The sequence below is a fragment of the Salvelinus alpinus genome, chromosome 32 (assembly GCF_045679555.1).
Source record: "Salvelinus alpinus chromosome 32, SLU_Salpinus.1, whole genome shotgun sequence".
NCBI classification, from domain to species: Eukaryota; Metazoa; Chordata; class Actinopteri; order Salmoniformes; family Salmonidae; genus Salvelinus; species Salvelinus alpinus.
The window spans coordinates 21,910,850-21,923,878 of NC_092117.1; the positions used below are offsets into that span (position 1 = coordinate 21,910,850).

Genomic DNA, 13,029 nt, shown 5'->3' on the forward strand with positions numbered 1-13,029 from the left:
AAGATTTGTTTCAAGATTTTGTCCTCAGATCCTCAAAAGGTTCTATAGCTGCACCATCGAGAACATCCTGACTGGTTGCATCACTGCCTGGTATGGCAACTGCTCGCCCTCCGACCGTAAGGCACTACAGCGGGTAGTGCGAACGACCCAGTACGTCACTGGGGCCAAGCTTCCTGCTATCCAGGACCTCTATACCAGGCGGTGTCAGAGGAAGGCCCTAAAAATGGTCAAAGACTCCAGCCACCCTAGTCATAGACTGTTCTCTCTGCTACCGCACGGCAAGTGGTACCGGAGCGCCATGTCTAAGTCCAAGAGGCTTCTAAACAGCTTCTACCCCCAATCCATAAGACTCCTGAACATCTAATCAAATGGCTACCCAGACTACTTGCATTGCCCCCCCCCCCCCCCCCCCTCTTTTACCCTGCTGCTACTCTCTGTTATTATCTATGCATAAGTCACTTTAATAACTCTTCCTACATGTATATATTACCTCAATTACCTCGACTAAATGGTGCCCCAGCACATTGACTCTGTACAGGTACCCCCTGTATATAGCCTTGCTATTGTTATTTTCCTGCTGCTCTTTAATTATTTGTTACTTTATTTCTTTTTTTTTGTTGGTATTTTTCTTAAAACTGCATTGTTTGTTAAGGGCTTGTAAGTAAGCATTTCACTGTAATGTCTACACCTGTTGTGTTCGCTGCATGTGACAAATACAATTTGAGTTGACTTAAAATTATCTAGTTTTTTTCATTATCCCTGTAAAGGTCAAATTAGAATCATCTTTTCATATCTCTTGAAATAGAGTTTCAATATTTCCCTCTATAATTCTGTAGTGTTTATCTGTATTATGCGTTCGCGTTGGTGTGTGTATGTGTGTGCACATGTTTGTGTTATTCTGTCTGGGCAGGGGAGGTATCTCTTCTAACACTCACTGGCCATGGTTGTCCTTGGGCGAGAGGACCTGTAATGTTCTGTTCTCTATCCTATCAGTGAGATTAACAGACAGGCCATGAATGGTGGTCGGAAAGGACTGTGATGTACTGTATTTTACTGAGACACAGGAGCTGAATTGAAATAAAGGCTACCACCTGTATGCTAAGTCACACCAGCAGTCTGACAGGAGATGTGTCCAAGCCTTGGTGTTGTTTACAGCGTTACTGTAATTCTGTTTTTAAAGATGCTCCTTGCAATCAGATTGAGGCTGTGGATGTATCACACGATGGCATGTCGTGCTGCGCAATTTGGCAATCTGGCAATTTGCAAGATCAGAGGACTATGTTTTTGTAATGGACACTCCTACAAAACCTTCACGGTGACTTTAATCTTCAAAAGCTAAATTGCTTGTGTAGCGTTGACTGGGTAAAAAATTGCAAAGGTTAAACACAAAACGTATGACTAGAAATTGTTTACAAACAATATCGTTTGACTAGAAAAGTGAGTAATCTCTTTAACAGCCAGTCCACCTACAGTAAATGTGAAAAACTGTTCTGTTAGCCTCACCTGCTGTATATTGTACTGTTCTCAGTATATTGTAGTAATCTATCTCTCTCTGTGTTCTCTCCAGAATATGCCAGGACTTCATGATGAGCTCCAACAGCACAGACCCTGGCCTCTACCTGACCATCAGCTCCCCAGGAATGGGCATCATCTACCCAGACACCAACACTCTCCACAGGGACCCCTGGCCAGAGCTAACCAGCCCGGATTACAAGGACTCCTTCCTCAGTGGCCTCTTCAACCTCACAGGCTCGCTCAATGAGACGGTGACCTCTCTGACCTACGACCCTCTGGGGGGTCACACAGTGTGGCAGGTGGTCCTTATTGTCTTCCTCACTGGCCTCCTGTCCCTGGTCACCATCATTGGCAACATCCTGGTGGTGGTATCCTTCAAGGTCAACCGCCAGCTCAAGACTGTCAACAACTACTTCCTGCTCAGCTTGGCCGTGGCTGACCTCATCATCGGGGTCATCTCCATGAACCTTTACACCACCTACATCATCATGGGCCAGTGGGCCCTGGGCAACTGGGCCTGTGACCTGTGGCTGGCTATTGACTATGTGGCCAGTAATGCATCCGTCATGAACCTGCTGGTCATCAGCTTTGACCGTTACTTCTCCATCACCCGGCCCCTCACCTACCGTGCCAAGCGGACCACACGGCGGGCTGTCCTGATGATTGGCCTGGCCTGGTTCGTGTCCCTGGTCCTTTGGGCCCCAGCCATCCTGTTCTGGCAGTACTTTGTGGGGGAGCGCACAGTGCCCCCTGATAAGTGCTACATCCAGTTCCTCTCAGAGCCCATCATTACATTCTGCACGGCCATGGCTGCCTTCTACCTGCCTGTCACTATTATGAGTGTGCTCTACTGGCGTATCTATAGGGAGACACAGAACCGCGCGCAGGAGCTGGCTGGCCTGCAGGGCTCAGGGAGCCGAGGCAGGGGAGGGGAGAGGGCTCACTTCGTCCACCACCAGGCTGGTAGTGCCAGGAGCTGCAGCAGCTACGAGCTGACCCAGTCCTCCCAGAGAAAGAGCCCCGGCCGGGCGCTGGCCGCACGCTTCCACTGCTGGCCCATGATGCGCTCCTGGAGGCCTGGCAGCACCCGGCCCGGGGAAGGGGACGCTGACCACAGCAGCAGCGACAGCTGGAACAACAACAATGCCAGGCTGTCAGTGGACCACTCAGGCTCGTCTGAGGACGAGGAGGGAAACAGTAGAGGGATGATGCCTCAGGACCACGCCATCTTCTCCATAGTCCTCAACCTGCCGGGGATGAAGGCAGCCGTCAACTCCCACCTCACCTCCTGCGAGGACCTGGACCTAGCCTCAGAAGAGGACCCCCTGAAGGGGGAGGAGGACAGCCGGGACGGCCTCTCTACCACCACCACTACTACCACCCCTGATGGGGCCAACACAGACAACAGCAGCTACCACCAACGCTTCCCCTCCCGGATATCCAAAGTCCAGTCCATGCCTGCCCTCCAGGCCACCAGAGTGGGGCCGCTCTCTGGCTCCTCTGCCACCAGCACCAAATCACCCTCGGCGCCCATCTCCTTCAAAGACGCAGCTCTAGCCAAGAGATTCGCCTCCAGGGCACGGACGCAGATCACCAAGCGCAAGCGCATGTCTCTGGTGAAGGAGAAGAAGGCGGCACAGACCCTCAGCGCCATCCTGTTTGCCTTCATCATCACATGGACACCCTACAACATCATGGTGCTAGTCAACACCTTCTGTAATGGCTGCATCCCCGAGGCTCTGTGGGCGCTGGGCTACTGGCTGTGCTACGTCAACAGCACCGTCAACCCCATGTGCTACGCTCTGTGCAACAAGACCTTCCGCACCACCTTCAAGATGATACTGCTCTGTCGCTGGGACCAGCGCAAGCGGCAGAGGAAGCAGCAGTTCCAGGAACGGCAGTCCGTAGTGTTCCACAGGAGAATTCCTAAAGACTCAACGTAGCGGGATATAGACCCAGTGGGAATCTGGTGATGATGATGATGATGATGATGATGATGTTAATGATGATGACTCTGGGATCTGACAGGACAGTGGATGGATGAGGCATCCTAAAGGTTCTGTCTGTGGTTTTTAACTGCACAGAGATTCCCAGGGAGGCGGCCATGTTGTTGCTATGGTGTCTGATGTTCTCTGTGGAGCCACGACCTCCACAGTGACATATTCCTCTGTTTCTTCAAGAGAGCGCCCGTGGTGAAAGCTTCCTCTAGATTGTTCCAGTTCTCAGCATTTCAGAGAAGTGCAGCTGAAAGGACTGACAGTGAAAACAAATAGAACAAGGGCTTAAAATGCAATGAGGGGACAATTCAAAGTGCAATTGATACCTAGGGAGATAATATGATATAATATGTGTTATGGATTTGGGGTTTTCCATTTCTTACCATTTCCTTCTCAGTGGTAGAGCTGTATCGTACAGAGCAGTTGGGGTTTTCTAAGTAAACTGTACATCTGTTATATCGCATTGAAAGCCAAGGCCAAAACATTGTGCGTCAATAGACTGCATCATATTGATTTTGAGCTCCCTTTTGGCTAACTGAGCTAGATTTTTTTGTTATTTTTTACTCTGACTTCTGTACATTGCCTTCAACTTGGTTATAGCTTTCTTGTGTCTTATAAAATGAGAGAATTTAAAACAAAACGGTGTCCAATTTGTGACAACCGGTGTTTCAAAGTTGATGGTTATTTTTGTGTAATAAATTGGTCTATAGATTTTCGTCTATAGATTGTGAGCCAGTCTGAAAATATTTCTGAGTACCTCAGTGAGCTGGTATTGTGTTCAATGTGTGTTGTGGTTTACATGCTGGAGACAGTAAGTGCATCAATTAATTCAATTGTTGTTAATGTACCAGAGGTTTTTGAATAATGGTAATATGATATTTCTAACTTGATACCTAATGATTAATTGTACGCTAAAGAGATCGGTCATTATGAATTGTAAGGTTTTGATTATTGGATAATATTTGAAAAGGTTTCTCCATTTCTTCTCACTGGCTGTCCAAATGTAATTCCCTAAGTAAAAGATTGGTCTGTGGTCTCTAGATGAAGTCTCTAGCTCCTAGAGGATTTGGCAGTGCCACAGCAGCATCTGCTGGATGAATAGAATTCTACACTCTAGTAACTTCCAGCTTACTTCCATCAGGGAAATGCTGTTGTGGGTCCATAAGATCAATCAATCAATCAATCAATTTTATTTTATATAGCCCTTCGTACATCAGCTAATATCTCGAAGTGCTGTACAGACACCCAGCCTAAGACAGTGGGAGATTCAGTTTTGGATCAAAGTCTGTCCTCCACTCCTCCGTCCTCCTCTCCTCGGTGACACGGAAACCGAAAAGAGTTTCAATTCAGAGGATGCTCAGCTGCATCCTTACACGGAAGAGTTTTGAAATCTGCCACACCCCCTTTGAAACAGCAGTTGTTTTCTCAGAGGAGAAAAGCATGCACACATTTAAAAAAGGATGTGTTACTTATCCTTTTATCTATAAAATGTCTAGTTCAACTCGCTACATGTTTAACACTTTACACTGGTATTTTGGGATTTCACCCCTGTAAACATAATTTGCATGATGATGCGTTAGAGAGAGGATAGTCTCATTTCATATAAGCGTCATGTTTCCACATTCTCTTCTTGCCTCCTCGCCTCAATTCTCTATGAGCTTTTTCTAAAGGAAGTGAGGAGAGGACGGAAGAGAGGAATCTAGGAAATCCAACGGAGATTCTCCCATAGAATCCCATAGCTGAGAATAGCTATGAAACTTAAAAGAAAATGTTTAGACTAGCTTAGCCCTGCTACATATAGCATATGGATGGTTAGACTAGCTTAGGCCTGCTACAAATGGCATATGGATGGTTAGACTAGCTTAGCCCTGCTACATATGGCATATGGATGGTTAGACTAGCTTAGGCCTGCTACAAATGGCATATGGATGGTTAGACTAGCTTAGGCCTGCTACGTATGGCATATGGATGGTTAGACTAGCTTAGCCCTGCTACATATGGCATATGGATGGTTAGACTAGCTTAGCCCTGCTACATATGGCATATGGATGGTTAGACTAGCTTAGCCCTGCTACATATAGCATATGGATGGTTAGACTAGCTTAGCCCTGCTACATATGGCATATGGATGGTTAGACTAGCTTAGCCCTGCTACATATGGCATATGGATGGTTAGACTAGCTTAGGCCTGCTACAAATGGCATATGGATGGTTAGACTAGCTTTGCCCTGCTACATATGGCATATGGATGGTTAGACTAGCTTAGCCCTGCTACATATGGCATATGGATGGTTAGACTAGCTTAGCCCTGCTACATATGTCATATGGATGGTTAGACTAGCTTAGCCCTGCTACATATGGCATATGGATGGTTAGACTAGCTTAGCCCTGCTACATATGGCATATGGAGCTGAAAAGTGGTGCTCTTTTCATCTTACGTCACAAAGCCAGTGATTTCCAAAATTGAACATTTCCGTCAATTGTACAACAAGTTATTTGACCGTGCAAACAGTGTGATTTAAGGTGATTTGTCTACATGTTTTTAATAATACCCAGTGCTAAAACAATGGAATAGCTCCATTTTAAAATGTATTGTCAAAATATGTGATGCACCATGCTTCAGGCCTGAACCGGATGAATACCGTTCTAAAAAGAAAATATGAACAACCCGGCTTTTTTTTGTGTATGGATTTTGCTGTTTAAGTGTATGTATTACACTTAGGTTTGTAAATGGATAGTGAAAGCAAATAATATACATGTACCACAGGCATGTTGAGTGATGACTATGTGATATTGAGAAGAATGGCAGAATGCTACCGTGTGGGGTAACACTTTATAATAATGTTCAGACAGGAACATTATTATAAAGTGTTACCCAGTGGGGTATGTAAGCCAGATAAAGATGAAAAATTAGAGAAATGGTTCAGTGTCTGAACTGCCAACGGATTTTTCTTCTACTTTCAATGCCATGTGATACAGTGTTACTATACTCCTGATAAAGTGAGGTGTTTGTTTGGGATGTGAACTACAGTACCTGAAGTAAGATCAAATTAATAGCAAACTATAACTTTTATTGTTTTTTGTTACATTTCAAGTATGCTAATCGTACCCATGTTTTAAGTGAATAAACAAAAAATATTTTTATTGACAGATATGGTCTGTATCATATTTACAGCTCAAAAACATTTTAATTTAAATGTTTATGAAGTCATTGTATTCCTCCAGTGTCTAAGTGATATCTGCAATCACACAATGATGAAGAAGACGCCGATGCAGTGCAGTACCGTAGGCCTACTGTACAATTTACAGAATAAGGACCACTTTGAACAGATGATGATGGATTCTTTTCGGGAACAAGTATCTCTAATGTCTTAGCAGATTAGTAGGAGCATACCAGTTAATACACTGTAGATTGTCATCAATAGTATTTCCAGTAACAATATGCATCAGCACAAGTTAGTGGGAGAAGCAGCTACCTAACATATTCACTTTCAGACAGGAACACTTTCCACGTTGTCAAAATGTAACACTTTCCATAGGCCTAACACTCAACAAACACTTAGATGTAGTTTAATAAATATGCATAATGTGTTTTGCTTCTGAACATCCTTGCATTGCATTTTGTTATGTTGAAATTCTTCATTGGTCTTCATGGGAACCATGCATGCTCCTCCGTAGCGCAAATCTTTTGTGAACGCTTCCGCCGCAGCGCACTCAACCACCATAATCGTCTGCAGGAGGCTGGGGAGACCGTTGAGGCAGTGAACTCAAAGTGGGACTCTCTGAGGAAGACCAAGCAGAGGCTGCAGGGAGAGGTGGAGAACCTCATGATTGATGTGCAGAGGGCCAACGCCTAGGCCGCCAACCTCGACAAGAAGCAGAGGAACTTTGATAAGATCCTGGCAGAGTGGAAGCAAAAGTTTGAGGAGTGCCAAGCTGAGCTGGAAGGAGCTCAGAAGGATTCTTGCTCTCTCAACACTGAGCTCTTCAAGATGAAGAACTCCTATGAGGAGGATCAGCTGGAGACCCTGAAAAGGGAGAACAAAAAGAATCTGCAACATGAGCAAACTACAACAATACTGAGTATAAACCATGTATGTCCCCTGAAAATCTCCTTATTATAAATCAATGTTGTGTTTGTGTGTGCAGAGGAGATCGCTGACTTGACTGAACAGATCGGAGAGACTGGCAAGAGCATCCATGAGCCAGAGAAAGCAAAGAAGACTGTGTAGACAGAGAAGTGAGATCCAGACCGCTCTGGAGGAGGCTGAGGTAGAGCCCACTGCTGTTCCATAAGTCCTTCAGGACTCCAGACTGACCTGGTGGCAGTGCAGGGAGAGGTGGACGGCATCATCGAGGAGGCCAGGAACGCAGAGGAGAAGGCCAAGAAGACTGTGGAGACTGAGAAGTCTGAGATCCAGACCGCTCTGGAGGAGGCTGAGGTAGAGCACACTGCTGTTCCATAAGTATAAAAACATTAAACTGTTACAGGTTGAAAATGCTGTATGAACACATTTAAACGACTACTTTGCTTTGTCCATTCAGGGTAAACTAGAGTATGAGGAGTCCAATATCCTGCAGCTGGAGCTGAACCACATCAAAAGAGAGGTGGACAGGAAGCTGGCGGAGAAGGACGAGGAGATGGAGCAGATAAAGCGAAAGAGCCAGAGGTTGGCAGAGTCCATGCAGAGCACTCTGGACTCTGAGGTCCACAGCAGAAATGACGCCATGAGAGTGAAGAAGAAGATGGAGGGAGACCTGAATAAGATAGATATCCAGCTGAGCCACTCCAACAGGAAGACCACCGAGGCCCAGAAACAGCTAAGGAACGTCTATTGACAGCTCAAGGTACAAAAGCCATGACATCAGGTTAAAAAAAACTGAAAAATAGTGAGGGAATTGTCTTGATCAGTAGCAAATAATGACTTTCTTGACTTAAATCATTTTATTCTGCGAGTAGCATACAGTGTAAGTCCACAAATTATGGTTTGGCCAGTTGCTCGAGGGTCTTCCTTGAGTTCTGTGAGTTTTCTAGAATGCACTGTGGTCCCTATACAGTGGGGAGAACAAGTATTTGATACACTGCCGATTTTGCAGGTTTTCCTACTTACAAAGCATGTAGAGGTCTGTAATTTTTATCATAGGTACACTTCAACTGTAAGAGACGGAATCTAAAACAAAAATCCAGAAAATCACATTGTATGATTTTTAAGTAATTCATTTGCATTTTATTGCATGACATAAGTATTTGATCACCTACCAACCAGTAAGAATTCCGGCTCTCACAGACCTGTTCGTTTTTCTTTAAGAAGCCCTCCTGTTCTCCACTCATTACCTGTATTAACTGCACCTGTTTGAACTCGTTACCTGTATAAAAGACACCTGTCCACACACTCAATCAAACAGACTCCAACCTCTCCACAATGGCCAAGACCAGAGAGCTGTGTAAGGACATCAGGGATCAAATTGTAGACCTGCACAAGGCTGGGATGGGCTACAGGACAATAGGCAAGCAGCTTGGTGAGAAGGCAACAACTGTTGGCGCAATTATTAGAAAATGGAAGAAGTTCAAGATGACGGTCAATCACCCTCGGTCTGGGGCTCCATGCAAGATCTCACCTCGTGGGGCATCAATGATCATGAGGAAGGTGAGGGATCAGCCCAGAACTACACGGCAGGACCTGGTCAATGACCTGAAGAGAGCTGGGACCACAGTCTCAAAGAAAACCAATAGTAACACACTACGCCGTCATGGATTAAAATCCTGCAGTGCACGCAAGGTCCCTCTGCTCAAGCCAGCGCATGTCCAGGACCGTCTGAAGTTTGCCAATGACCATCTGGATTATCCAGAGGAGGAATGGGAGAAGGTCATGTGGTCTGATGAGACAAAAATTGAGTTTTTTGGTCTAAACTCCACTCGCCGTGTTTGGAGGAAGAAGAAGGATGAGTACAACCCCAAGAACACCATCCCAACCGTGAAGCATGGAGGTGGAAACATCATTCTTTGGGGATGCTTTTCTGCAAAGGGGACAGGACGACTGCACCGTATTGAGGGGAGGATGGATGGGGCCATGTATCGCGAGATCTTGGCCAACAACCTCCTTCCCTAAGTAAGAGCATTGAAGATGGGTCATGGCTGGGTCTTCCAGCATGACAACGACCCGAAACACACAGCCAGGGCAACTAAGGAGTGGCTCCGTAAGAAGCATCTCAAGGTCCCGGAGTGGCCTAGCCAGTCTCCAGACCTGAACCCAATAGAAAATCTTTGGAGGGAGCTGAAAGTCCGTATTGCCCAGCGACAGCCCCGAAACCTGAAGGATCTGGAGAAGGTCTGTATGGAGGAGGAGTGGGCCAAAATCCCTGCTGCAGTGTGTACAAACCTGGTCAAGAACTACAGGAAACGTATGATCTCTGTAATTGCAAACAAAGGTTTCTGTACCAAATATTAAGTTCTGCTTTTCTGATGTATCAAATACTTATGTCATGCAATAAAATGCTAATTAATTACTTAAAAATCATACAATGTGATTTTCTGGATTTTTGTTTTAGATTCCGTCTCTCACAGTTGAAGTGTACCTATGATAAAAATTACAGACCTCTATATGCTTTGTAAGTAGGAAAACCTGCAAAATCGGCAGTGTATCAAATACTTGTTCTCCCCACTGTATGTCGTTGTCCCAGCATGCCGCTGAAGACATGAAGGAGCAGGCCGTCATGGTTGACCGCAGGAACTCTCTGATGGTGGCTGAGATTGAGGAGCTAACAGTTGTTCTGGAGCAGACAGAGAGAGGCCGCAAAGTGGGCGAGCACAAGCTGGTAGACGCCAACAAGCGTGTGGGACCTCTGCACTCCCAGCTAACAAGAGTCAAAAGCCATTTCCAGTTCCCATCATGTGAGTTGTACATTATGTTCTCTTGAGATTCTCTTGAGGTTCAACTCATCATTAATAAAGTATTCCTCCTCCAGTACACCAGACTTCTGAACACCAAGAAGAAGTTGGAGACTGACCTGGTGACAGTGCAAGGAGAGGTGGACGACATCATCCAGGAGGCCAGGAACGCAGAGGAGAAGATCAAGAAGCATATCACTGATGTGAATCCTCATAACGTGGCTTGTATGGTAGTCTACAACCCCAGGCAAACATCTGAGAGGACTCCCTTCTAGAGAATGTATGTATGATGATACACAATACAATCTGATTGTCCAATTTGCATTAGAAATTCATATTTTTTATTCTGACCTGCATGCTACCTATTGTTCCAGGCAGCTATGATGGCTGAGGAGCTTAAGAAGGAGCATGGCATCAGCTCTCACCTGGAGAGAATGACCTGGAGGTCACAGTCAAGGACCTGCAGCACTGTCTGGATAAGGCTGAGAACCTGGCCGGGAAGGGTAGCAAGAAGCAGCCCCAGAAACTGGAGAGCAGTTGGAGTTAGCAGTGATTCTGGCATTCAGAGTTTTATGTTCAATTGTAGCACATTATATCGAAGAATATAGCATTTCTCTGGCCGGTACAGATCCCAAATAATATCTTGGTGATTATGATGGTTATGATGCCAAGTATAAAAGCCAGTATATATCATTTGATTGAGTATTGATTACATCTTCTCAAACATTGTGTCCATGTCCCCTGTGCTACAGGTGGGTGAGCTTGAGACTGAGGTGGAGACCGAGCAGAGAGGAGGTGTGGATGCTGTCCAGAGAGTCCGCAAGTATGAGCGCAGAGTCAAGGAGCTCACCTACAAAGTAAGAGAAACACCTGCACACACTCTCACTCACATACACACTCACACAAACACACACATATGACTTATGGGCTTTGACTATTCTCTCACGCAGACTGAGAAAGATAAGAAAATCGTCAGCAGACTGCAGGACCTGGTGGACAAGCTGCAGTTGAAAGTGAAGACCTACAGTAGGCAGGCTGAGGAAGCAGTGAGTCACAGTAGACTTGCAGTCAAATACTCACTGTATAAGGAGAATCATTACATTGTTATTATCTGGTTTTCTCCCTCCTTACCTCTTTTTGTATCCTCTTCCTCTCTCCCTCTCACTTTCTCCCCCTCCAAGGAGGAACCATCCAACTCCCACATGTCTAAGTTCAGGAAGGTGCAGCATAAGCTGGATGAGGCAGAGGAGCGTTGTGACATTACTGAGACCCAGGTCAACAAGCTCATGGCCAAGGGCCGCTATGCCGTACACAAACACATTACAGATCTGCTGTTACACCTAGGCTGCATCGGAAATGGCACCCTATACCCTGTATAGTGCACTCCCTTTGACCAGGACCCATAGGGCATGCGGTGCTATTTCAGACGCAGACCCAACACACATGTCCAAATATCTCATCATCCTCACCACTTGATGGTTCAGTGTATACAGGTCGATATTGACCTAATAACTTTATTGGAGCATAATGACTTAGAGGTCTCTGAGAAACCTATACTTAGAGAATATTGATGCAGTTTCTAATGTTAAAGAATATAAGACAACTCCTACTAAATTTATAAATGAAATTTAAAGCAAAGCTGAGCACAGAGGCTTACAAAGGAGTACCTTATCACATCCATTGTATTCTTTCAAGTGTTCATGTGTGGATGATGGATGAAAAGGATGATGTTGATCCCTTCTTTTCTCTTGTCACAGGCTATAGCAGCTGGAGCTGAATAAACAAGACAATCTCATTTTGTTTGTTTAATAAAAAGAATATGTTTTTTTCATGGGGATATTCAGAGCCAACATTAAACATGTGTGGCCACACTAGTCTCCTTGGTGACTCTGTGGATTTATTACACCATGACACAGTACTATACCCAGAGCTTGACACTAAATCACACCTCTCAACTAACTGAGTATACTAGAGTTGAACTATTACATATAGGGTTGAGCAAAACATCCAAAATGATCTGAACAATGAAGATTGCAAATTATCCATCAATTAGTAATTGTATAATTATAAACAAGAGATCTCATCACTCATGAAAGTGGTCCTCTGTAGCTCAGTTAGTAGAGCATGCTGCTTGTAATGCCAGAAGAGTGGTTTCGATTCCCAGGACGACCCATACATGAAATGCATGACACTAAGTCGCTTTGGATAAAAGCAGCTGCTAAATGGCATATGTTATTATATTCTATATTATATTAAAGAACATATTCTCTGTACAAGTTAAACGTTTTTATTTATTACGTTCCAGAGAGAAACACTCTGAAATACTTGCAATGTACAGATTAAAAGGCTCCAGCTTTCTGACCTCACCTTGCAATTATATGACAAATATGTACATGTATATTACACGTTTCACCCCAATTAAAACCTCAAAGATATTGGATACAGAGTCATCTAAACTATACCAAAATATGATACCGGCTGACTGACTGTATGTCCGCCGCATTTCATTTTTTGGGGGGGGCCCTTTATAGTACAATTATATGTATACATACAGTGCATATCTGTAGTACGACCACATGGTTTGTATTGGAAAATGTGTTAGGCATTAGCATTAGTGCTAATCATATC

At 44.8% G+C, this 13,029-nt stretch overlaps 1 protein-coding gene and 1 pseudogene across 3 annotated transcripts in view; both read left to right on the forward strand.

Annotated features, from left to right (window-relative positions):
- LOC139562432 (muscarinic acetylcholine receptor M3-like) overlaps positions 1-6,662 on the forward strand; it is a 120,329-nt gene extending 113,667 nt beyond the window's left edge. For all 3 annotated transcript variants that reach the window (XM_071380148.1, XM_071380147.1, XM_071380146.1), the window contains one exon: positions 1,568-6,662. In XM_071380148.1, the coding sequence (XP_071236249.1) occupies positions 1,584-3,458 (1,875 nt within the window). In that variant the 5' untranslated portion in view covers positions 1,568-1,583 and the 3' untranslated portion in view covers positions 3,459-6,662. The remainder of the gene's footprint in view (positions 1-1,567) is intronic.
- Positions 6,663-7,138: 476 nt separating this feature from the next.
- LOC139562515 (myosin heavy chain, fast skeletal muscle-like) lies at positions 7,139-12,993 on the forward strand (annotated as a pseudogene).
- The last annotated feature ends 36 nt before the right edge of the window (positions 12,994-13,029 follow it).